The 26141-nt window shown below is 54.3% G+C and overlaps 1 protein-coding gene across 1 annotated transcript; it reads right to left on the bottom strand.

Moving 5' to 3' along the window:
• Positions 1–254: 254 nt before the first annotated feature.
• Positions 255–21756, bottom strand: TFAP2E (transcription factor AP-2 epsilon). Its single transcript, XM_041417625.1, has 7 exons — positions 21730–21756; positions 21176–21622; positions 20830–20881; positions 4939–5167; positions 4606–4724; positions 1093–1234; positions 255–543 (listed from the first exon to the last, which is right to left on the bottom strand). Exons 1-7 carry the CDS (start codon positions 21754–21756, stop codon positions 255–257), a joined length of 1305 nt encoding a protein of 434 aa, XP_041273559.1.
• Between the last annotated feature and the right edge of the window lie 4385 nt (positions 21757–26141).

Genomic DNA, 26141 nt, shown 5'->3' with positions numbered 1-26141 from the left:
TGCATCCACGTTACCAAAAAAAAAAAAAAAAAAAGGCAAAACCCCAAAGCCATCAGCCTGGCTTCTCTCAATCTCACTACGTCCATTAGCGCTGTTTTCTTCTTAAATTCTTTAAGCCTTCTTTTTTCCTGTCTTTTCTTTGTTTGCTTTACGAGTTTCCCCCCACGTTCAAGCTCAGCAGTTCAGAAAACAGTGCTCTGGGTCACCTTTCCCCCCGGTGCCCGGGGGAGCTCCCACGGGGGGAGGCAGCGCTGTTATTTCCGATGCTTCCCCTCTTTGTCCGACGCTTTGGAGTCCCCGGCCGTGTGCCCGTTCCCCGTGCTGTTCATGAATATTTTATCCAGCCCCTTGAGGGACTCCACCAGGTAGTTCTGGAAGGCGGTGAGGGCAGCACAGATGGCCGGGCCCCCGAAGCCGTGGGTGATCAGGCTGAAATGAGTCAAGCAGCTCTGCACTCCGGGCTCCAGGATGAGCGAGGGGCGGCTGTTCCCCAGCGGAGAGCGATCCTGGGCTATCAGGTCTGCAAACTCCTTGCAAATTTGCCTGAAAGAGAGAGGTTTGGTCACTGTAATGCACGTGGAGAGCTGCAGGACGCAATCATGGAATCATGGAACAGTTTGGGTTGGGAGGGACCTAAGAGATCATCCAGTTCCAACCCCTCTGGTGTGGACACCAGGCTGCTCAGAGCTTCATCCAACCCAGCATTAAATGCTTTCAGGTGTGGGGCATCCATAACTTCTTCGGGTGTATTTTGGGGCTCTCTTCCTGCTCCCTGCCTCAACAGCCACCTCCCCACTGGGAGTTTTTGTCTCCAGCTTGGGGAAAGCCCCTGAGAGCAGAAATGGAGCCACTGCAGCTGCTCCAGCTTTGAAAGGGCACTGAGGCAATACCAAAATGCTCTCCAAGGTTGGGTTACTCTCTCCCATGCAGGAACAAACCCTTCAATCCATGCATGCCATCCCCTCCGCTGGACACCTTCCTGCAGTGTGAGCCCATCTCTTCCCCACAGAAGAGCAAAGTCTGGGGGCTAACGCTGCCCTCCCAGGCTGCAGGTACCCAGTGCACCAGTGGCTCGTTGCCCTCTGCACTCACTTGGTAGCCAGCAGCATGTTTTTCCTGGTGTGGAGCTCCGTGGGGTCGGAGTGCTGCCGGCACAGGTACTCTGCCGCCGCCTTGGCCGGGAACTCGGTCTCGCAGACGTAGCCGAAATCCCGAGCCAGGTGAATGGCTTCACCTGCGAGCAGGACAGAGGGACATCAGCACTGAGCTGTCACCAGTGGGACAGGGAAGGAGCTGGGAACTCCTGTAGAGCTTCAGCCATCCCGCTGTTGGGGCTCAGTCCTGGTGGGACTGGCGCCCTTCCCTGCCTCCGTGGGCACCCAAAAGCTCTCCCCACCTTCATCTCTTGCTGCAGAAACACCGCTGAGTTCCTTATTCTCATCTATAAGGCAATTAGTCTGTGTGGGCCAAATGAACCAGTGCCAGCTCTAAACAGCAGCTGGGTCCTTCCTTTACTATGTTTTACAAGAGCATCAAGACAGTGCTGGCCTGGGAGCAGGGTGAGGAGTGACTCTGGGCACCTGCTGCAAAAGGAAGAATAGCAGAGGCATTTCTTACTTGGGAACATCCCCTGCTGCATCCTTCCCTACTTCTTCCAAAATTTCCTGCTTGGCTTCCCCAAGCTGAGAAGATTGAAAGAGGATTGAAAGGGAAGAGATTGAAAGGGAAACTGGAGGGTCACGGAGTGAGCTCAGCCCCATGGACGAGGCAGGGCAGGAGGAAGGGGCAGGAGGAAGGGGATTACATCCCCCCCAGTGCCCGGGGGCCCTCGGGCTGGACGTGCAGGCAGCGTATCCATCACCCCATGGAAATGCCCACCCATTGATGGAATTGATCCATCTCCAGGCGTCCCCATGGAAATAATCAGAGCTGATGGCAATTGATCATGCCCAACACCCGAAATCCCGGTCGGGCAGGCAGAGCTAATTTGCCTTGCCCCCCTGCTGCTCACACGTATTAGGCCATCCATCCTAATAGCATTAACCCAGATCCCATCCCTGCCTGCCCGGCTCCCCGAGCTCAGTCTGTGCAGCCCTGTCACAGGGAAGTGTCTCTGCTGCCCACACAACAACAGCACTTTCCACTTCATCTCCTCCTCCAGAGAAAGAGCAAATAAGGTAAACCTAAAGAATCAGAACTGCAGTTGTTTGTGTGTTTTCAGTCTGCCATCAAGATGGCATCAAGTTTTAATGTGAAATGAGAGGGTTACTGCTATCAAAATTGTAAAGCACAGCGCTCTAATTTTTGGTGACTTACTGAATGCAAATCAGTTAAAAAGAGAAACTGCGGAATCCCATGGGAGAGTGGGGTTTTTTGGGTTTTATTTTTTTAAACAAGTTTTTATGCTTTAAACTCTCTATTTGTGTCCTTTCATTAAGATCACCTGAACAATTTACAAGTCTAAAAAAAAAAAAAAAAAAAAGTCAGAAAGTAATAACTGCTGAAAAACTGATACTGGGATAATAAAAAAGAGCTGAGTGACCTCAAGTCAGAGCCAGGGCTGGATCCAGAGCCAGGATTTATTTCTTCCATGAGTGTGTGAGTGGCTGCACATTTTAATGTTTTTTAAAGGCAGTTTGGATGCTGGATTACAGAGGTGCCAGGGGGAGCAGGACACTCTGGCTTTAGTGTTAAAGACACATTGAGCCAGATCTTGAGGAGGAGAGGCTGCAGGCGAGTGCACAGAGGGCTGTGGTGGGCAGGGGGGCAGCAAGAGCCTGGCTGAGGGCAAACCTCCTTCCAAGAGCCTAAGGATGTTTCTGGAGTGCAAATACAGCCCTGCTGCTCCCCTGGGTCCAGGCTGGAGGTGCTCTCATGGAGCCCTTTCCAAAGAGAGGTCCAGTGCTTGTTGTACATGGAGAGGACTCCCAAGGGAGCTGTTTCTACCTGGTGCTCCCTGGTTCTCCAGGAACATCCTCCCCATCTGTATGAGTGGCTGTGGGTCAGTGTAAGAAAAAATATTTCATTAGCACTCAAGACCACATCCATTGGCTGTTTTAAATGATTAGACCTCAGGAAGGCAGAGAGGAGAAAAGAAATTAAGCCAAGACAGCAAATATTCAGGAAAGAGTGTGTTTGGGGCAGAGGGGGACAAACCAGATTGTGTGTGCTGGGTGATGGCAGTGCAGCACCTTCCTCTGGGTGAAACATCCCCTGGTTCCATCATGCTCACAAGCAGAAGGAAATTATATCCATCAAACTCAATGGCACCACTCCTATTTACTATGAGCTGGGAAGCAGGAACCAAAACATCAGCAGCCACTTGAAATCAAACTGTACATTTCTTCCTTCCTTTCTTTCCTTCATTCTTTTCTTTCTTTTCTTCTCATGGAAATCAGCCTTTCATTCAGCACGAACCAACTGCCCTGGGTAACAACCTCCGCCTAATGAAGCGGGTCATTTAATTTGCTGCCGACAATGGGGACGATTTTCTATTCAGGATCCGAAGGCAGCTGCCTGCACCGAGCTGGGCAGGGACACAATGGATTCCTGAGCTCAGAGGGAGGCAGAGCTGTCATTCCATTTGTTTGCATCCCCATGTGCTTTCCTCCCAGGATGCAGAGGCAACATCATCATTTCCATGGTGGAGAGAAGTAGGAGGGGAGGAAGAAACTGGGTTGGGCAGGGGCACCTCACATGTCTGGGCAGGGCTCTGCCTGCCAGGGCAGCACATTTCCATAGCTCTGAGGGTGCCTGCTGCACACCTGAGCTCCACCTGCAAAACCTCAGAGCAGTTTGACATCCCCTTGGTGTCTCACTCATTTCCTGGAGGAGGGAAGGACTTGGATGTGGGACATTTCCTTCTTTATAGGTGACATGACCCAGCCTGAGCTTGGGATGCTGCCTGAGGGTGGCATGGTTGGAAGCACCTGAGCTGTGCCTTAGGTGGGCACACAGGGCTGCAGAGCAGCTGGGAAATTCTTGGCAGCTTTATTCAGGCTTTTTTGGGGGTTTGGTCTCTGTGACCCAACTGTTAAAAACAGCTCAAAGACATGAGGGATACCCTGAGCTCCAGCCAGAAGGATGCTCACAGTCCTGCTTGGCACCCATGAGGAGCTCTTTCACCCATGATCCAATATAAATGTCTGGGTAAGACATGAGGGATACCCTGAGCTCCAGCCAGAAGGATGCTCACAGTCCTGCTTGGCACCCATGAGGAGCCCTTTTCCATGGGCCACACCTGATCCAATATAAATGGCTGGGTTTTGGAAAACAGACATGGAAGCATTGACTTCTAGAATGCTTTGTGTTGGAAAAGACCTTAAAGATCAAGCAGTTCCAACCTCCTACCACAGGCAGGGGAAGAGTGCTTGGACATTTGCTGTCTTGGTTTCATTTCTGTTCTGCCCGCTGCCTTCCCAAGAGTCTGCTCATTTAAAAGGTCACATTCTTGAATCAGTGTGGAGGCTTACACAGGGATATTGCCGTGCTCATTCAGTGGTGACCACTCCATATTTTAAGAGTTCTAGTTTGTGGAAAGCTGGAAATTAAGGGGATGGAAGTTTCGGCACTCCACCCTCCACGGGAGCAGGGAGACAGCCTTACCTTCCACGAGGGATGTGAGCAGGGTGACGTTGGCAGCTTTGCGCCTTCCTGCAGGTAGATTTAGTCCAATTTTCTCTAACCTTTCCCTTAAACACCGACCCCCATTTTTTGATTTGGCTCTGAAAAGAGAAAACAAAGAGGAAAAATAAATTTCCACATAATTCACGTTAAAATAACCATAATCCTAATTTAAGCTTCGAGGTTTGAAAGGAAAGAAGAAAAATCAACAAAAATACTATTCCTCAACGTACCGCACACCAGAATTTCTCATCTCTTTATCTGAGGCAAGAGCTGGTGCTGAACACAGACCTTGGGGCTCTTGGGGCATCTTACCTGCGGAGAACCCCGCCGAGGAGAGAGGCGTTGAGACACTCGGGGGGCGAGAGCCTCCTCTGCACCTCCCCGACCGTCACCTTGTACTTGGAGGTGGAGCTGAGCAGAGAGAGGCGGCCGGGCACGGAGCAGAACACCTCGTTGGGGTTGGTGACCCCTCCGATCAGGCCGTCCTTGCTCATGGACAGCGCGGGGATGCTGGTGCCGTTGGCCTTCGAGGGGATGGGCACTGGAGACAAGGAAGAGGGAGAGAAGAGGAGACCATGGCTGAGAGACCCAGACTCTCCAGGCAGCAGCACGGCTGCTGGGATGTCTCATTAGTTCCTTATTTTCCTCAGTGAGAGGTGGGGTGATGAAACTAAACTAAATAAAGGTTAAAGGGAAGGAAGAAGCCTGGACGCTGCCCTCGCCTGCGTTCCCACACCTCCCAGCCCAGCTGTAATTAAAGCCAAGGTTTGGGCTGGTCTCCTGGAAGACTGAGGATTGTCCACAGTGTGGCTGGCTGGACCTCTGACCAGCTGCCCTCCCTGCCCCCTCTGGGTGCCCTGTGAAGGTGGGTGGCCGGGCAAAACGTGGCTGGTCCCACTGCAGGGGATGCCAATCCTCTCCAGGGATTGCAGCTGCAGCCCAGCTCTGTGCCAGCACTCACTGCACCCCACCAGGCAGGATCAACCACCTCCATTCCTTGCCCCAAACCCAGGAGCTGCTGGGCTGGCCGAGAGCTCTGCTTCCATTATGTGCCCACAGGAACCAGGGGAAAGAGTTTCTTTGCCTTCAGCTCTGGGATTAACCCCACAAATAGCCACAGCCCTAAACTTTCATCATCCCTGGCTTAAAGGAAGCTTGAGAAGATCAAACCCAATTAATCCAGCACAAACTTCCCTTTGCTTAATGGGCAAAAGTCAGTTAACACAAGCACTGGTAACTGCAGCATCTTGTTGGGCCTACGGCATCACACCGGGGCAATGGGGCTCGATTTTCCCATTTGTCATTCCATAAGAAATGTTCTTAGACACATTAAAGGTTTATAAGTTAAAACTGTGGGTGAGACTTGTGCCAAATCTCTTTGGCTTTTATGCTCTGAAATTAACCAGAGCGTAATTAACCAGAGCTTTTATGCTCTGAAATAACCAATTTAATTCAGGGTAAAAAAAAAAAAAAAAAAAAAAAAAGAAAAAAAAAAAGCAGGTTTTGAAAGAATCCAAAGATCATTTCAGCCCTGGCATTATTCCTCAGGAATGACTGTTCCACAGTCAGATGGTTCCTGCAACTAATGCAGCAGTGACTGCCATGGTTTATAAAGGAAATACATATGCCCAAAATAATCAGAAGCCCAGGATTAATCAGTACATGGACTGGACCTGCGAGGGGGCGGCTACAATCGGCATATTGTAAATCCAGCTCCACGACTCGCTAGCATGGCAATAAAAATCAGCACACGCTACACAAAAATGAGTCATGTTTTAAGACTAAGGGATGAATGGAAAGGAGCTGAAGGACATGGAGTTTTCTCCCAGCACAAAACTTGCACCAAGTCAGGGAGCAAAGGGCGAGATACACCAGTGCCCTCCTGGAGCTGTGGTCAGGGCTTGCCATGACTGAGGTTGGTTCAGGGCAGAACAAACACAGTCCTCCTGAGATGTAGGAAACCAGAACTATTTCCAGGAAGGAGCAACTTCAAAGCTTTCTTCCGCAGTCCCAGAACAGGTTAGGTTAGTCTCCAGGGGATCCCTTAAAATCAAAAGTCAGAGCGTGGTTTGCAAATATCCAAAATATCCGTGTAGTGCTGCTGAGCTGTGAGGCCCTGCAGGGTCTCAGTGATGGGGTTCTGCTGCAGAAAGGGCCACCCCCAAACCAGACTCCCCTGGGGAGCAGGTGTTGCTTGCAGCATGGTGTGAAGAGCTGTGCATCACTGATCCACTCTGTAACCTGGATTATGTCTGGGTACAGCCGTGCATGCCTGCCATCATGCCGTGGCTGCGCTCAAGCCGCATGCGTGGCCAGGGACCTGTGCACACCCCAGGGACAGCAGAGCCATGCAGGGAGAGGGAGAGAGCTCGTGCCTCACCACACATCCATGGGACACCACGTCTGGGGAGGAGGCAAAGCCAGCTGGCACCAGTGTGGTTTAACACCAGAGCCTATGGAGAAGGGTTGGATCCCTCTCTGTGTTTGCCAGCCGCCCCACAGGCAGTGACAGGGAGGCACGGATGATGTTGGTGTGCAGCATGGAGACACAACACTTGGGAAACACATACTGGAGGTTTCAGGAATGATGCTACCATCAGAAACAAAGCCCTGGAGCTGACTGCTGTGAAGGGTGAAGCCCAGCACAGCTGGGTCAGCCCAGCTCTGTGCCACAAGCAAACCAGGCAGGCACCAGCACTGAGCGTGGATTTTGGCATTGCTCTTCTGCCTCGAAGCCTCAGCCAAGGCCACAGCCCCGTCACTTTGGGCACGTGCAGGTGTGGGACAGGGTGGCTGTGTCACGTAGAGCTTGTGCCCTCACGGGGCACAGGGGATGTGAGGGAGGGACGGGGCAGGCAGCAGTGCTGGGAGCTGAGCCGGGCCCCGGAGTCCTGCAGCAGTGCTTCATCCATTAGACAGCGTCGCCTCAATACAACAGGAATAAACAAAGCCACATTCGCCATTAATCACGAATTATTGTTATTGAGCCTCACCTGCTGCTGTTTGCCTGGTCTGATCTGCAGCTTGTTTGCCCATAAACATGCTGCAGGAGGGAGACAAGCTACCATTAAAGCCTGACAGCTTTGTTTCCTTGGCTTTTGGGGAACCAAAATTGTCTCTTGTCATCTGAGTAAACCAAAAGTCCCCCTCGATCTTCAGTTGCTGCTTTCCTGCTCCCGCAAGCAGCAGGTGATCGGAGCACCTGAGCCAGCCTGCAGACAAGAAGGAAGCATCAGAGCGCTGCGGGCGCGGCCGGACAGCCCCGCGCCCCGGGCCGACCCCTGCGCCCCTCGGAGCCCGGGCAGCGCCCGGAGCTGCTCCCGCAGCCTCGTGCCGAGCGCTCATCCCGGCTGCACCGCAGGGGAGCGACCCTTGGGAGCACAGGCAGGGTCTGCACGGCGAGGTCTGAGGCACTGAGCAGCCCCGATGTGAGCGGGGACTGCGGCGCCCGAGAGAAGGAGCAGCCGGGCACGCCGGGGGCCGGAGACCCGCCCGTGCGGCTCTGCAGCTGGGGGTAGAAATGTCACACCGTGTCACTGCACCCGTCATGCCTTCTGCGGGATCAGCCACAGGACACACCGGGTTTTGGCAGAGTAGGACATCACCTTTCCCACAGCGACCCGGCTCTCCCTCCCGCGTGCCCCTGGCAGGAGCTGGGGCAGGCTCAGGTCCCACTCCTGACCATGGAAACCTGAAGACATCCCAGAGATGCTCGTGCACACAGTGACACGCCAACACGTTGCAAAGGCTGATGAGGAAGGGTTGGATGCTGGTGCCCAAGCAACCACACCTCCAGCCCTGCCTGGTGAGTGGGATGGGGTACCCCTGGGTCACCCCAGCCCACCCCAGGAAGCTATAAATGACTGGGAAAAAGTGGGAGTTTGGGTTGATTCAGCCAAAGAAAGGGGAAGAAGGAGACCTTAGACCTTTAAAAACTGCTCAGAGCACTCCTGGGGAATGCAAGGTCATCTTTGTAATCTGTTCTTATTATTTATCAATTATTATTTATTGATGCTTGATTGCTTCACTCTGTCCTCCCCCTTTTCTTAAACTGCCTGGCATTTCTGAGAGGGTTTTTCCCATGGAAGTGTTTTTTATTCAGATTAATCCTGCTAAATTCAGGTGAGCTTAGCTGCAGATTTCAAAATCTGCAAATTCAGGTGAGCTTGGCCACAGATTTCAAAAACTAAAGCCCCTCTGAAGCATTTTGACCTGCCCTGGGGATGCTGCAGGTGGGCTGGACACAGGTCAGAGGGGTCAGATCTGAAAGGGAAAACAGATTTTGGAATAAGGTTATGCTGGCAGGCCTCAAAGGGCTTCACACATCGCTGATCCTGAGCCCAGTGCTGGTACAGCACCAGCCACCAAAGCCATTAACTCACTCCTGACTCAAGCCAGGAGTGAGTTAATGGCTTTGGTGGCTGGTGCTGTACCAGCTCCTTAGTGCAGCTGGGGAAAATTGAGGCACAGAGCAAGTTAAATGATTTACCACAGCTCAGGTACATGGGCATGATCTGTGTGTGTGCAATTCCAGCCTGTGGGAATGCCTTTCTAAGCAATCCAGGCTTCAGCTGTTGCCCAAGTGCTGGGAAGTGCTGTGCTGCAGGCTGATTACATACAGCCTCTGTTTTCATAGCTCTGGATTTTCTGCAGGAAGCTGTGAAATCGAGCAGTTTGTCACCCCATCATCCTGGCTCCTGGTGCTGTGGTGACTCGGAGAAGGGCAGCACGGCAGTAACAGGCACACAGCAGAATCATGCTGAGTGTGGGACGGGAAATGATCCTCATTTCTTCTGTGCACCTCACAAGAAGCGTTTCCATCAGACTCAGCCTCTCACTGCAGCCTTGAACCTCACAGGGCAGGTGCCACTTTCAACCTGTCCTGTTCCAGGTGTGTGTGAGCAGCACTGGAGAGACCCAAACTCCCAGTGAGTCATTTGCCCCTGTGCTTGGAGCAGGTACGTGTGACTCCATCTTTCCTGTGAACCTCAAGGTTTGTGATCTCCCAACAGAGGAGCCTTTTGTGTTGAATCAGCTCTGGTTTGTCTTTAAAACATACCCTGGTGTAACTGTCAGAAAATGAACCCCCACAACTTCATTTGCTGTGGCTCAAAAACCCTGATGCAGAGAGTGATTTCAAACAAGTCCTGGTGTCCAAAAACACCAAGGGTTCCATCCCTTGGCTTCCCTGAGCTGGAGAACACCCTGCTGCCTGGGGTTATCTCTTTGTATCTGGCACAGCCAGAATGAAATTTTGTTATGACACAGAACAAGTCACTATCCTAGTTTGGGCTTGACTGTCTCTAGCAACAAATTGCAGATAATAATATAATAATGTCTACCTGGGAGGGATGTTATGATACCCAATTAAAACTTTCCAAGTAATCTCTGGTGGGAGATTTCTCCAGGTGAGAAGTCCTTGGGTGTTGAATGCACCAGGAGGAGTTGGTCCAGCCCCTGAGCACGGGATGTGATGATGCCCCTTGGAGCAGGCAGGAAATGGAAAGGCAATTCCATGGACAACAGGAGTCCCGTACCTCCAGCGATGCTGCAGCCCATGGATGGGATGTCACAGCCTTCTCTCCCTGAGGGTTTTTCAGAGACAGCCGGGAGAAAGATAAAAACACGGCTGAACGGATTGCTCGGCTGTGAATCCAGCGAATGGAATAAGGAGCCCCATGCCTTCAAAGTGTCCCAAAAGAAAGCACGAAGTTTCTGTCACTTCTGTCCTGGCTTGCAGAGGTAGATCCTTTGGCTTTTGAGTTTAAGAGGTAAAAAGAAGGAGCAAAACAAACTCATTCTTCAAGGCTTTTACCTAGAAAACCTTGCAGAATTTCCATCTCTTGCCCAGTGAAACCCAGCACGAGCCGATCCCAGCCCTGCGCCTCCTCATCCTCCCTCTCGAGCACGGTCCGGGCTGAGGATGCTCCTGCATTCCTTCTCCTTCCTCATATTTGTTCACCAAAGTTTGTGGGTGAAATTACCATTGTGATTCCTGGAAAAGGGCACTTTGAAGTGTAAATATTCGGTGAAAAAGGCGCAGCTGCAGCCCGGCTCAGTCTTCGATGCCGGGATTGCCGGGAGCTGCGGGTGCCGGTGTCCGTGCTCAGGGCTGGCAGCAAACCATCGACTTTTGGGTTTAAGGGAAAAGAAACTTTGCCTATAAAAAGAGAAAAATATGAAGTACAGACTCGTTTCCATGGGAGAAATGCGCTGCTTGCTTGCAAAATTATCTGTAAGCAGGAAAAATGGTGGTACTTGGGAACCGAGTTGCTTATCGTGGTGTTATTTGTTCTGTTCCATTTCCAGCTGGAGCTCACGGTGCTGTAAGGGGAAAAACAGGTCCAGAGGGAACATGCAAATCGCTGCCCGTCTTACAAGTCTGTTTTCTTCTCTCTCCAGAGACACTACAGGTAAATTCTCTTCCTCGGTAAGGCGGAATCCCTGAATATCGGATCTTTTATTGCGACATCCCTTTGTAAGTGGGAGTGTGCTACTGTTGAGGTTGCATTTTAAAGAGGTAGCAGTGAATCGCCTTAGGAGACAACCTGGGACAAAGCAATCGCTCATCTCCAGGCACAGCAGCTCTATCTCCAGCCCCCCACCGAAGCCCCCGTCCCTCTCCGGGGCCGTGCCCCGGTCGGCTCGGCTGCCTCGGGCATCGCTGCGGGGCAGAGAGCTGCGCCGTGCTGCCCGGCAAGGGCACACCTGCACCCTCCAGAGCTGCCGCAGGTGCCGAGGTTTTGGTTCCAGGCAGGTGCAGCGGTGACTGCCCCGACCCCCCGGTTTGTTCCCTGGCCGGGGGTCCCGCTGCTCTGAGCCGCTCCGGGTCCAGGCTGATGGATGTTTGTGCGCAGTCCCTGATGAAAGTGCTGCAGAGAGGTGAGGGATTTGCTGTTGTCTTCCGGGAAGAGCTGTCAGTGAGCTCATCTAACCTTCGTTGGAATGTCTCTGATGTAAATTATAAGATGGAGATGCATATATAAAAAAATATCTGGATGTGGGTGTGAGCCAGGGGCAGCTGCTCCTGCCGCCCCTTTAAAAGCTCTTTTTAAGGGAGGAGATGCTGCAGAGTTCAGCTGCACCAGTTTCCTGGTGTTTCAGCAGAGAGGTATTTATTGATGGTCCAGGGAAGGAGGTCAGAGCCATCAGCTGTATTTCAAACCCTCAGTCTGTAATTATCCTCTCTTCCCAGAGGGGATTATACAGGTATTCTCTTTATCTCGAATGCACAACCTGAACCAAGTCCCCTTGTCAAAAAGCCTCTCTAGGAACCACCATCATCAGCCTTTTCAAATGGAAGGATGGAAAGAATCTTGGTTTTATCTGTGGGTTTTCAAGATCGCTGAGCTCTGATAGGGAAATGAATCTCGGACCCTCAGAGGAGAGCAGGGATAAAACCTCAATCTATTCCCATGAGAAAGCTAATCAGGAGAGGTCCCATGCCTATGCAAAACTCCCATGTTTAACATTTTGTTTCCCATGCAAATCCATTCATCAGGTTGGGAAAGAAATATGAAGTTGCCATGTGATATTAGTTCCATTTTTCATTCTGTACCTCTGTTTGACCCAGTGAAGTCCCAACCATGTGTCACTGCAGGTGTCTCCTGGGGAGCTTCGGGATGGATCGATGGAGCAGGAAGGTTCATACTCCCCCAAATCCATGGGTACAATGGCTTGGTTAAGAGTGGTCCCTGCTGAGTACGTCATGCTTTGATAGGAATGGCCAGCTGATATAAAATTAAAATTTACTCAGCACCCTGTGCTCCTGCAGGACTTGGGAAGGGGACTAGAAAGAGCTTTGCAATTGATCATTTCCGCTAATGCATTTTCTGCTTCACCATTTAGGAATGACTCGACCTCAAATACGCTGCTGTTCAGAATAGTCTGTCAGTTTTTTGGGAACTGCTCACAATTAATTTGTGGTGAGTTCCCACATGTTTCCTTTCCATGCTTCGTTTCATGGAGTGGATTCTGCTGTCTGGGGAACCCTGATGTCGCAGCCTGAGCAGTAACTGCAGAAACACTTCACTGAAAAGCACCAAACATCAGTGATTAAAATGTGCCCCTAAATAATAAAACTCAGGTGCCCGAACCTTTAAAGGGAATGAATGAAAATTATTTGGGTTCTGCTTTTGAGTGACAAAGTGTTTGGAGATATTTCCCGTGCTGTTGGTTGGAAGCCACCCCGATGCAGCGACTTCATTGGAGAAGTCAGTTTAGTCAGTTTAGTCACATTATTTCCCTCCCTCTTGATTCTAAATTACTTTTTCTGAATCTGCAGCTATGCCCTTCCACATCTACATTAGAAAATTAACTATTTCAATTTCACTTCCATTACTGAATAATTGTTTAAAATTCAGTTCAAATTCTGCCTGTATAGAATTCATGTTTCACAGCACAAACCAAGCAGGTTTAGAAACGGGAGGCTGGAGAGCCAGAGGATTTAAACCAGAGGAATTGGAAACCCACAGTGCCCCATGCTGACACCAAGGGAAGTTCCCCACCCAGTGTCACCCCTGGCTGTGCTGCAGCAAGTGCTCCCAGCCCCACACACTCCGTAACTCTGCCTGCAGCATCAACCACCCCAAATTTACTCCTTTAGCAGCACAAACACTTTGGCACGCACTCTATGAGATCTTTATGTGTTTAAACAGTTTAATCCATTTCACAACAACATGCAGGGGAGATTTTCTCTGTATTCCCTATAGATGCACCTGAATTTGTGTGGCTGGCATCTCCATAAGCTAAAAGGGGAGAACAAAACTGTGACATCACGGTGAGTGGTGGCCGATCCTGTGGAAGCCACTGCGATGTTCCTGACAATTTCTTAAATCTATTCAGGTTGTTGAAGGGCAAAAGACCATCCAGCAAAGATTAGACATGAATAATAATAGAAAAAATTCTTCCCTTCGTACTGAGCTCGCTGCCAGCCCGCCGAGCTGGCGGGGTTTCAGTCTGGGTCTGACCACAGCAACGTGAATCTCTCGTTTCAGCAGCTCCTCCGGAGCTGCCAGCTTGTCCAGGGATCACTCTGGGGACAGGCACTGCTCACCCACTGTCACAGCAAAAAAGACTTTTCCTTCTCCTTGCTCAGATGCCCTGGGTTGCTGAGCCAAACCCTCTGATGATGGTTTTTCAACGGCCACCCCTTCTCTCACTAACTGGGATCTTGTGCTGGAAGCCTCTCAAAGCACCCTCGGTCAGATCCTCTGCTCACAGCTCTCCAGCCCTGCGATGGTGGCTCTGCTTTCTCCCACACATGTGGCCACTTTGGGGCTCTCAGGGAGCCCTGGGGACACCACTTGCTCCCTGGGACCTGTCTGACCAGTCCGGAGGGAACAGGGCCTGACCCAATCCCTCTCTCCCTGGCGCCTCAGCACTCTGGTGACTGATGCCAGATAAATACCTGAGACAGAGGGTGGGGAGACTCAGCCCGGCTGGAATCCCAAGCACGCACCACAGACACTGTGATGGATTTTTAAGCCACGAAGGTGAACCTGCTCCCAGTTCCTCTTGTGCTGCTCCAAGCCACAAGCTCCTGCCATGCTGTGTTTTGGGGTTGTTTAATTGCAGTGGGTACCTTGGGCTCTTTTCTAACAATTCCCTCTCACTCCAATGCGCTTCTCTGCCCTTTCCCCTCAAACCACAACCAAAGGGAAGGCAATACCTGGGCACGGTGGAGCTGGGCTGGGAACAGTCCAGGGAGATGAGAGCTGAGCACGCAGCAGCTCCAAGCATCACATCCAGATTTGCTAATTAGTTCCTCCATTAAGAATTAAAATAAACAAACAAATGGAAGGACAGCAAGAGTGAGTAACTCCCTGGATCACACAGGAAAGGGTGGGATGGTTTAGTGGTTAGAGTGCTAGACTAGGACTTCAGAGAACCTCATTTAGGCTCTTCAAATAATTAAGAGAGATTGCAAACATTTTTTTTTCTGAGATCATGTATCTTGGAATGTTATTAAACTGGGAGGAATAGTCTGTGTTTGCCTCTGCTCTGTTGCAGGTTTAGTGTGACCCTGGTCTGGAGTGACATTGATGGGTTCCTGTGGGTCTTGCCTGTGTCTATGCTGCCATGGGTGTGTGTCCTTATGGACCCCAGTGAGGCAGGTACCTGTGCTGTCACACAAATTAAGATCTTGGCACCACTTCCTTTGCAGGGACAAACACCACAGGTGTCACCTGGCCAAGGCTGTCCTGCTGCCAGTCCACCTGTGGATGAAGTAGCCCCTGTGGGAGCCAGGGTAGTGATGTGACAGTGGCCACCAAACTGCAAAAATACCTAACAGCCCCTAAAATTAAGGGAAAGGTGCTCCAGAGCAAGCCCAACATGTGTGTGCTGCTCACTCAGTGCTGTCCATGGAGAAGCCTCACCTGGGTTCTCCCCCCAGAGCAGAGGTGCTGCTGCTTTGGCTCAAGCCACATGCCAAAAAAACAACCCAAGATGGCTTTCCTGAACCTACCCTTTAAGAGCTGCTCTTTATTTCAAACAAAGAAAAAAATTCATTTAGAAACATCTAATTAAACAGTAAGTCATGACAAGGTACATGAAACTTGGAGATAACACATGCCTGGGAGGCACTGGGGAGGTTGAGACAAAGCCCAGCGCCTTCACCGGTACCCGCGTGTGTTATCTCACATGAACACACACCTGGGCTTATCCTGGTGCAATTATAGGACATTAAAAATATAATTTTAATGGAGGAATGGTGATCTGGATGCAGTTCAGAGCAAAAACTTTCTTTTAAGTTTCTCTGTTTGATTAGTAGGTGTTCCTGCCGCGCACCGTGTGCGCGCGAGGGAGAAGCGCCGGGCTCGGGAGGTGTGACTGTGTTTTGAGGAACGCTGCTCTATCTCCCGGTGTGTGCGAGGGCTTGTCGAAACTTTAAAGCATTCATGAGCAGCACTAAGGCAGCAAAACTTCCAGTCAAGACCCGGCTTGTCCCGGGTGAGCCCCTTTTCCTACTCAGGCAAACTACCGCCGCAGATGAAGCTGCAGAGAGCTGGGAGGGCTCCCCAGCGAGCCCAGCACCCTGCAGCTGACTGGAAGCCAAGTACCTCCACCCACGGTCCTGGACAGTCCTATAAAAGCTGAGTCTTCACAGCCCCAGGTGTTTTACAGGATGACCTCATTTATTACCTTGCTCGTCACAGGAAATGATGTTTATCTAATCTACCATTCTTTCAGGATTTTTTTTTTCCCCTGCCACATCTGGCTTCTTACATTTCTTACAGCTCAATTCCTCCTCGCACCAAGACAAAGGAGAAATGACACTGCTGCCACCATGCCAGTGCCCCAATCCCACCAGTCCCAGCAGCCTGAGAAGAAGCTGAGAAGCTTAAAACCTGGAGCTCGCGTGCGGTGGCGAGTGGATCTAAGGATCTCGGTCTTAATCTCCCTCCTCTGCTGCATTCCTTAGTAGTGACAGCTACTTCTTGCAATATTCCTGACTGTGGGCTCTGAGGCACAGCTTTCCATCTGCCTGTCCAGTATCCAGCCAAACAGGTCCACATTCCTGAGCAGAAACGCTAGCACTGCCCCTCGGAGCAGCTCGAAAGCCTCGGATGGAAACTGGAACAAGTCACAAACATGAGGGAGGGCGGCAGCAGCCAGGACCAGATCCACAAAAACGAGGGACAGTGGCACCAGCAGATCCACAAGAACAAGGGACAGTGGCAGCACCAGATCCACAAAAACCAGGGACAGTGGCAGCACCAGATCCACAAGAACAAGGCACAGTGGCAGCAGCAGATCCACAAGAACAAGGGACAGTGGCAGCACCAGATCCACAAGAACAAGGCACAGTGGCAGCACCAGGTCCCGCTGGCCCAGCACGGAGCCCGGGGACGTGCGCTGTGCGTGCCTGGGTGCCAGCGTGAGCCCACGCTGGTCACACCCTGCTCTGTCTCTACTCCAGGTTGTAAAATGCCACAGCCAAAACTTGTGCCCGCGAGCGGGTGCACAGGCCCCTGTGGCTCTCCCTGCTCCCGCTGCCACAGGGCCCCAGCTTGCTCCTGCCCACTGCCAGCAGGACCCAGGGCTGCTCCCGCACCCCAGCGTGTCCCCAGGTGCCAGGGAAAGAGATTTGTATTTTTCTTTGTAATAAAAAGGCTCTCCCAGAAGCTTTCTGCTGATCCCAAAAGGATGTGAAAGCAATAAAACCCCTCCTTATTTTACAACCGAGCTGCAGGATTTTTTGCTACTGAGCACAACGACCTAAATGCTTGATTTCATAAGCAGAAGGTCACACCCTGCACCAGGAGCTTGGGACTTGCTGAGTCCCCAGTTTTATCTCTGGGGGGGTCTCACAGCCAGACCTCGGTAGCTGACCTGGGTATCTAAACATCAGGGCAGCAGGTGAGTGGAGCAGAAAATTCCTGAGCTGCTGTAGACTAAAGCAGCCAGAGCCCCAACTAAACTTTTTCAGAGCTGATTTTAATGTTTCACAGTCTAATATTTCCTGGTCTTATATAAATGCTTGGAAGGGAAAGTAAAATTATTATTATTATTATTATTATTATTATTATTATTATTATTATTAACAATGAACTCAACCACAAACAAAACAACAAAAGAAAGGCAAAGAAAACAATTTCTGAAATACTGCTGGGAAAAAAGGGAGAATGAACAAATGGGGGTACAAAGTATTCATAAATGCTCTGCTGCCCTATCCAAGATTTTATCCATTTAATTCCCAAACGAAATCTATCACCCCATTTGTCATGACAGCACTGGGGAAAAACTCATCCTCTGTTTTTCAGAGTTATCACATCTCTCCCTGCCCCAAGTGAAATCCCAGCTCACACACCGCACCCCACAACCAAACGGGACCCCCTCACCGGGGATTCCTCGGTGCCCTACACCAGCCTCCAGCCCTAGGGATCACCACGGCGATAACGAACCAGAACCAGTCCCGAGGGCAGCGGTGGAAATGGGAATTTGAACGCCGGTTTCCAGCCGGGATCTGCCTCCCCGGGCTGCACCCGCCGCCGGGACTGCGGGATGGGGGTCCCGGGATGGGGGTCCCGGGGCGGGCTGGGGCGAATCCCCTCTTTTTCTCTGCACTTATTTCATTCGGGGTTACCTGCAGCCGAGGGGCCGGAGCGCTGCGGGCTGGGGAAAACACTCGGAGGGGAGAGGGTGGCGATGCACCGCGTCTCCGTGATGCCCGCAAAATCCCTGGAATTATATTAACGGCTGGAAGTTTATTTGAGAAGGAAAAGGAGGGAAAGCAGATACTCAGTCAGGGATGCTCCCAAGTAGCGCTCCGAGGCTCCGGGCAGCATCTTCCCCGCGCCGGGCAGCGGGGGACATCGGCATGTCCGGGGCCCGTCCGGGCTGGGGACATCGGCAGTGACCCCCCTGCCGCGGGGATGGCCCCGAAACCCCGGGATACCGGAGGGGACAGGCTGCGGGGACAGCGCGGAGCTGCGGGCTCTTCCCTCCCGTTCCGGGCTCTTTCTGACTAAACGCGTCTCCACGGACCACGGACGGGAGTTAAAAGGGAGGTTTGGGGGTATGGGGCAGGTGATTAATATTTTGTTGAACCAGGGCAATAGTATCTGGGCAACTAATTAGGCGAGATAAATCTGTTTTCACACGCAAAGATTTCTATCAGGTTTCTGTCCGACGGCCATTCCGGGATTAATCGGTATTTGGGATCTCGGTGGGATTTAGGACAAAACTGCGCTTTTTAGGTTTACCCTCGCTCCCTTCAGAGAGGGGGTCCTCAAGCCCTGCTGCCCAGCCGCTCCCTCCGGCTCTTTCTGCCCGAGACCCGCCGGGAGCTGCCTCAGATGGTTTTAATTTAATATTATTTTTCCTGGGGTGTCATTCACCCGCGGGGGCCCGGGCTCGGCTCCGGCCCCGCTGAGGCTCCAGAACACAGCTCAGAGCTGACAGAGCCAGCGGAGGGAGAACGACCACATTTTATACATTCTAAAAAAATTAAATAAAGCCAAATGTAAAGGAATTTATTCCCGGGCCGTGTGGAGGGCAGAGGCGTTTGATCCGGGATTCCCGGCTGCAGCTTCCATAATTCCTCCGATTTCTTTCGAGCTGAACTCGCCCGTTTGGAAGCTTCCAGGGGCAGGGAAAGGGGAGCGTGGCCATGGGCTCCGGTCCCCATTCTCCGATCCCTGACAGCGGGGTGGGTGACGGAGCGGTGCCGGGACGGAGCCCCCGCTGCTGCCGCCGCTCCCAGTGCTGCCCAGCTCCCCCCGCAAACACGCTTTGCATTTATCGATTTCTCCAGAAAACTCGGAGCTTCGCGCTCCAAACACAGGAATAGTAATAGAAAAAATTAAAATAATAATAAAGAGGGCAAAAACAGGGACGGAAAAGATATATTAATATTTTAAAAATTTAAAAATACCCAAACAAGAACGGGCGTGGAAGAACAAGTGTCCGTGAGCACAGGGGCTGCGGTCAAGCTTTTTTGCACCGTTCCTGCCTTCAGCCAGAAATATTTTAATTTTTTTTCTTTCTTTTTTTTTTTTTTTGTTTTGTTTTTCTTTCCAAGACTAGAGAACTAGAGAATCTCCAAGGGTTTTTTGCCCCGTTCCTCCCCTCAGCCCAAAAAATTTTAATTTTTTTTTTCCTTTTTTTTTTTTTTTTTTTCTTTTTTTTTTCCTTTCCAAGACCAGAGAATTAGAAAATCTCCAAGGGCAAAAAAAAACAGGCACTAAACAACGACAAATCCTTCTGATAGAAGACAAAAAATTCTAAGTAATGGCGCTTTTGGAAAAAGGAGGGGAAAAAACCCCAATGAACCACTATAACTCCAACCGAACTTCCAGACAAGCATTCCCACTGCGGGATATTTCCCGAGCGTTCCGGGTGCTCCTGCCCGGCCCAAGCTGCCGAGGTAAGGTCGGTGCCGGCTCACGCACCCCTCAGCTTCTTGCAGCCATTCCTCACTCCCGAATGTTTAATGAAACGCCTCTCCAGCGTTCTGATTAAAGCTCAATTAATGCGGGTCATTAATGTCCCGCTGGCAGCCGCGTGTTCCTAGAACAGCCTTTTCTAGGGAAAGGGGCTGCGGCGCACCGGGAGCGCCGCTCCCCCCGGAACGACCGGTGGCAGCTGGGGAAGAGCCGCACGACCGGGAGGTTTTTCAGGCAGTTACCGGGGATCGGCTACGGCCCGGACCAGCACCGGGACGGCGGGGCCGTAGCACCCACCGGCCCACGTTACCGAGCCGTCCCGGTGGCTGCGGTCCCGTTCGCACCGGGGCTCGGCGGTTAAACGCGTCCTTCCCATCCACATTTTTCTGTAAAAAATCGCGGGGAGAAGCCAAGAGCAGCGCTGGAATATTCCATAGTAGGGATAGCCCCGAGCACCGCACCGGATGCTCCCGGCTCCCCCTCATCACTCTCACAACGCCCCGGCGGAAAATTTAGTGCAGAAATATTTGGGGAGTTCAGCTGTTCTTCCCTCCGGTTCCTTGGGATGTGGGGGACTGGGTCAGGGTGCGGGGCAGAACCGGACGCGGGAGATCTCGGGGGTCGAGCGGGACCTCTGCCCGCAGCCCCGATCTCCGCGCCGGCCCCGGAGGGGAAGGCTGCTCCTCCCCTCCGGTCCCGCAGCGAAGCCCCGGTTCTGGAGCGGCAGAGAGGGGTCTCCGCAGACCCGGGTTTTGCCGAGGTGGGGATGCGGGACGCTCCCGGCTGCAAGGACGGGCAGCACCGGCCCCAAAGCCGCGCCACTTCTCGTCTCCGTTAAACGCGTCCTTCACCTCGGTACCAGTCCCGCCGAACGGGCCCGATCCGGGGCGGTGTGATGCCGGTCGCGGCCCTTGCTGCCTCCCCCGCCACCGGGCGCGGGGATCTGACCGAGGGCCGCCGGGGCATCCCCGGGCTTTCCACACAAACCGTACGCGGCCGCCGGCAGGGTGGGCCCCGGGGCTCCCCGACAGCAGGGTCCGCCCGCCCGGGCCCTTCGGTACCGGGAAGAAGCGGCGGCCGCGGTACCGCCCGAGGGAGAGCAGCGGGCCGGGGGCGGGTGGGTGCGCTGGCCCGCCGGGACCCGCCGCTTTCGTTTTAGTCTCGCAGGGGACAGCAGCGAACCCTTCCCGACGGGCGGGGGGCAGCCCCGCGGGAGGGCGGACGCGGGGGGACCCGACGCTGGGGAGCCCCGAGGGCAGGAGCGGGGCCCGGTCCGCTGCCGCTTTCCGCTGAGCCGCCGCGCTTTTCTTACCTTTCTTGATCACGGACTGATCGAGCAGGTTCATCCCGCCGTCGTCCACGGCCTGAAAGCACCGAGGAAGAGCCGTCAGCCGGCTCCGGGCACCGGCTGCTCGGGTGCAGGGACGGCCCGATCCCCCCGCTGCCCCCGGCCAGGAGGAATTCTGAGGGCACCAACGAGCCCCAGTAAAAGGGAATCCCCGTCCGGTGTTTCTGCTTGCTCGGGGGTACGGACGCCTTGGAGCCCGACTTGTCCCGGCCTGGAGTCCCCGGTCGCACAGGCAGAGGGACCTGGCCCCGTCCCCGCGCAACCAACCCACCCCGGGCATCCTCCCGGTGCTCCCGCCGTCCCCCCGTACCTGGATATCCTCGAGGCCGTGGTGGCCGAGGCCGTGGAGGCCCAGCGGGCCGTCGGTGAGGCCGTGGCCGCCGTCGGGCAGCCCGTGGAGCAGGCGGGGCACGGCGGGGTACTCGCGGCGAGGGTCGAGCCCCAGGGCGCGGTGGGTCTGCGAGAGCAGCCCCGGCTCGTCCTGCCGGCCGCGCTGCGGGGGCCAGGCCGGCTGCTGGTGCTGGTGCAGAGGGCTGAGCGCCGCGTACGGGTCCGCCAGGTGAGGGTAAGCGGGCTCCTGGCCCTGCGGGTAGGGCAACGGCGGCTGCGGGTACGGCGGGGGGAAGTAGGGCGGCTGGAAGTCGGCGGCAGGCGTGTGGCAGAGCGGCGGCGCCGAGCCATAGGGCGCCTGGTTGAGCGAGGGCAGCTGCGGCAGGCGGGCCCCGGCCGGCGCCCCGGGCAGCCCCTCGGCTCGGTCCTGCGGCGGCGAAAACAGCGGCGGTGAGGCGGGCACGGACCCCCGGCCCCAGTCCCCGACCCCCCGTCCCGTCCCGTCCCGCCCCACCGGGCTCGTCCCGCACTCACCATGCCCGGGTAGCTGTGCACAAGCATCGGTGCGGGCCCGCGGCAAGCCCCGGGCGGGCCGGGCCCCGGGGGTGCCCCCGTCTCCGCCCCTCTATCCCGCCGGAGCGGCGTCTCCCATCGCCCGCCCGCTCCTCTGCGCCGGCCCCGACTCCATGCACGCCAGTTATAGCGGCGGGGGCGCGCCCGCCGCCCCGGGAGCGCGCGTCAGAGCGCGGGGACGGGGACGCGCCGCCCGCTCCCGCGGGGCCCCGACGGCTCCCGACAGCGGGCGCGGCGGGACGGCGGCGGGAGGCGGCCGGGGCTGGGGGCGAGGGTCACCCGCTGCCCCCTGGAAGAGTGGCTGGTGCTACCCCCGCGCCGTCGGGCAGCCCCGGTCCCCTGTCGCACGGTACAGCACGCCCTCCCCCCGGTGCCACCCCGGGTCCCCTGCCCCGGGCCTGAGAGTCCTGCCACGGAGCGCCCCGGGCCGCACCGAGAGAGCCCCGAGGGTCGGGAGAGCCCAAGAGCGCGGGCGGGCTGCGGGGCCGCGGCGATGCTCTACGGTTTGACTTTATTAGCCCGAGCCGGGTGCGGGACCCCTCCGGGAGCGCTGCGAGGGCCCCGGCGGCAGCTGCGACCGCCCGCGAGCGCGGCAGGAGCGGGGCCCGGGGCCGGTCCTGCCGGGACAGCTCGGGGCTCCTCCCGGGGCGCTTCACCCTCCTCCCCGACGGGGAGCGAGGAGCGGCATCCCGGACTGGGGACAGCGAGAAGTGTCTGGGGGTGCTCCGGGTCTGGCTCCCTGCCCGAAGAGATGGACGGGAGAACGGGCGCCGGGTGCAACAGAGCCAGGGGAAAACGGGGAGCACCGACGGGCAGCATGCCTGCCTCTCCGCCCTCCTCCATCTCTCTCTCCGCCCTCCCTCCGCCTCTCCATCCCTCCCTCACTCTCTGTCTGAGCCCTCCCTCCGGGGCAGGACGAGGCGGGGCCGCAACACCGGACAGCAGCGGGGCGAGCCGGACAGACGGAAAGCGACGCCGAGTGACCCCGATGACATCCCCCCGTCCCTCCGATATCACGGCCACGCAGGTGCCACGGCGGAGCGGCGATGCCCATCGCCACGGGCGCACGCACACGCTCCCGGACACCGCGGTCACAGCTCCCCACGGGCGCCCTGGCCGGGCTGTGGGGTGGCGTGTCACCGCGGGTCCCCGCGGTCTCACCGTGCCACCCGCAGGGTATCGGCCGCCCATCGCTGGCAGCGCGTGTTTTACGTGGAGCAGAGCACAAACCCTTCACCCCCAGCCGCAGCACGCCGCGCTGTGTGATCGCCATCAACAAACACAGCCCCACACTGCAGTTAATTTAATTCCACTCTTCCCGCCCCGAGCTACAGCTCCCTTCATTTTCATTTTTCCTCTGAATTCCCACAACTCAGACCTCTTTGATTTCCAGGTTTAATTAACAATGCTCATTAAATGAATTTTTATTCATTTCTTTTAATATTACCCAGCCACCTGTCTTTAGGAGGCATGGGCTGATCGTTTATTCTAATTTATTTCTGTTAAAGATGGCATTTAAGGGTGGGAGGAGGGATATGAAGAGGTATAGAGGGTTGATCCATTCAAATCTCTTCATCCCCCTCAAATGCTCTTCAAGGACGCTGCTCCTGGAAGTTCTGTATTTATTTTCCACCAGATCCATTTCATTTGCTAGGAAAAATTGGATTGGACATGCTGTATTTTGCAGTTATGTTCCAGTTCATTCTTAATGTCCCTCGCTCGTCTAGTGCGTATAATGTCGAGTCTTTATTCATCTGAAAGAGGTGAAACTGTGCAAAATCCAGGCAGGAAGGGTTGTGAAGTCAGCCTGCACAGGACAGCAGGCGAGCAGGAGGATGGTCCCTTGCAGCAGCTTGGAGGGAAGCTGTGTTTCCACCCAAAAATGAGACAGAGCAGAGGAAACCTGCAACACTGACAGACAAAGGGAAGGAAAAACAAAAGGCAGAGCTGTCCCACTGCCCCTCAAAGAACATGCTGGGCCAACTGGGGTCGTGGGAACACATCAGGCTGGGGCAGTGGGCCAGGCCAGCCTGGAGCTGTGGGGCTGTGGGGGGTGTTGCTCTCCCCAGCACAACACAGCAGTGCTCAGGAAGGAGAAAAAGGACCTTGCAACAGACTCTGGGCTTTAGGAAACCCCCAGGAGCTACCCTGCCCTGGCACCTTCTCTCACCTTCTCTGGGAGCACAATCAGCACCTTCCCAGCCCTGGTGTCCCACCCAGCAGCACCCTCAGAGCCCTACAAGAAGCAGAATTGTCCTTGAAAGATGTCCAAGACCCACTCATGGACAGGAGGCACTCAAGTGCTGATGATGAACAGTTATTCACTTTTACTGATGTCCTGAGGTCCCATGCAGGGCCCAGGACTGTCACACAAGGGGTTGTCAACACACTCTCCCAGCAGCTGCCTGGTTTTTTAGTGGTTCAACCTGGCCAGGACAATTGCTGGGGTCACCTGAGCACAGGAGGCTCAAACACAGCTCCCTGCTTTTTAGCATCCCTGTTTAAGGACCACGAGTCCAGCTGTGCTTGTGTTTTGCTCTGCCAAATATCCTTTGTGTTTCCTAACAGTGATGTGGTCCTGCTGATGACCTCAACACCAGAGCTGCTCCCTCACTCCCCAGCTACAGAGAGCATTCGCTGTGAATCTGGGCAAGGTCTCCACCCCAGGGACCACTTCTTGCACATGGATCCAAGCCAGAAATCTCTGAAAAACTGGTTTTGTAACAAAGGTCCCAGAGCTCCTTCCCAGGAGATCCCCAGCACTGCCAGGAGCTTGTGAGGGGCTTGAGGCAGCAACTTCTGCTCCTGGGGGTCAGCAACAAACGGACTGGTGGAGCAGGGTGATGAGAGCACTGAGACTGAAGTATGTGAGCAGAGCTCTTCCGTAGCCAAAGAAGAACCAATTCTTCTCCAGAAGCTCAGCTCCCATCAACACCTCAGGGAAATACAGGCTGCCTCTACTAATTCCCACATCCCCTTCTCAGAAGGAGTGTCCTTGCTATGGGTCTGAAGAGCCAAGCAGGGCTTTGGGGAGATCAGGGACCCTGCTGAGGGGTGGGCAGGGAGTGTGGCAGCCCCCTTGCTCCTCAAGCCTCCACTCTGACCACCCCTGCTACATCTCATGGCAGGAGAGAGGGGCCTGCGCTGGGTTCTGGCAGCACAGCAGCCAAATAACAACCTTATGAAATATTTAATTTTATTGCCAGTGCTTTTGGGGTGAGATGAATAACTGCTGTAAGATAACATATACCATGGCCAGGTTTGCAATGGCATTATGACATTTAAACAGTCAAAGAGAAACAGAATGTGGATCTGCTTCTCTGGGGCCCTGTCCATTTTGCTGGAGCACAGTGAACAATCATCTGGGTCCTGGAGAGCTTGTCCTGGTGTTGGAAATGCAATGGGAGATAAAGCACAGTTTGCTTTGGGTGTTGCTGGCTGCAATCCCACTCTGTGCTGGGATCTCAAACCCTGGCAGAGAGGGGATGTCAGATGATGCCACATCCACCTCTCTGGCACCAGATCATCAGTGCCCGTGGCTGCCAACTGCCAGGGGCAGAACCTGTGGTTGGGCTTGCAAAGCTTGGGGTGGCTGAGGACATCCTGCAGCCTTTGAAGGCTTGGCCAGGCTGCCAGGGCACCATCTCCCTCGCGTGGGCTGAGCCAGCCGGGCGTGCTGGGGCCTGTGGACTGGCACACATGGAGCCAACGGAGATGCCCACGTGGTAGGAGGCTTCCAACAGCCCCAGTGCCCTCCCCTCCTGAACATGCAGTGCTCATGTTGCTAGCACTCAGTCCTGGGGAGACAAAACAGTCTTTTTGGGGATGCTCTGTCCAAGAATGTTTGGAAAGTGCCCTGGGACAAGAGAGCAATGATACTGCCCAAGGAGCTCTGCCCCCTCCACTGGCATTCAGCCTGGTAACATCCCAGAGCAACGTGGGTGTCTCACCCCTTCCACTGTCAGCTCAGGAGCTGGGAGGGGCTCATAGGGAGACTGTTTTGTTTCATGCAAGGAAACAAATACAGGACAAGACATCAGGGTCTCAGGGAGGGTCCAGCTCTGGCAGGGCACAGATGGTCCTGCTCACACCTGAGGGGACTTTACACCAAAGAGTGAGAATGAAGTGCAGATGTTCCTCTCCAGGCACCTGCTAGTGGCCAAACCCCTACTCCCTAAGATGGGGAAGGATAAGAATGGGCTCTTGGTTTGCTCCCAGTAGCCTCAGGAAATTAAAGACCAGCAACCAAAGGCCTCTGGGTTAGGACTGTGCTAGTGTTGAAACTGTGGGTGCAGGCTGGATCCCTGGTCAGGTGCTGGAGCTCCAACCACTACCCATGGGAATGAACCATGGCCAAAACAGATCAGCTGCCC

Source organism: Onychostruthus taczanowskii, unplaced genomic scaffold (assembly GCF_017590055.1).
Source record: "Onychostruthus taczanowskii isolate IOZ18803 unplaced genomic scaffold, ASM1759005v1 scaffold56, whole genome shotgun sequence".
NCBI classification, from domain to species: domain Eukaryota; kingdom Metazoa; phylum Chordata; class Aves; order Passeriformes; family Passeridae; genus Onychostruthus; species Onychostruthus taczanowskii.
This window is presented reverse-complemented; position numbering and strand designations above follow the sequence as displayed.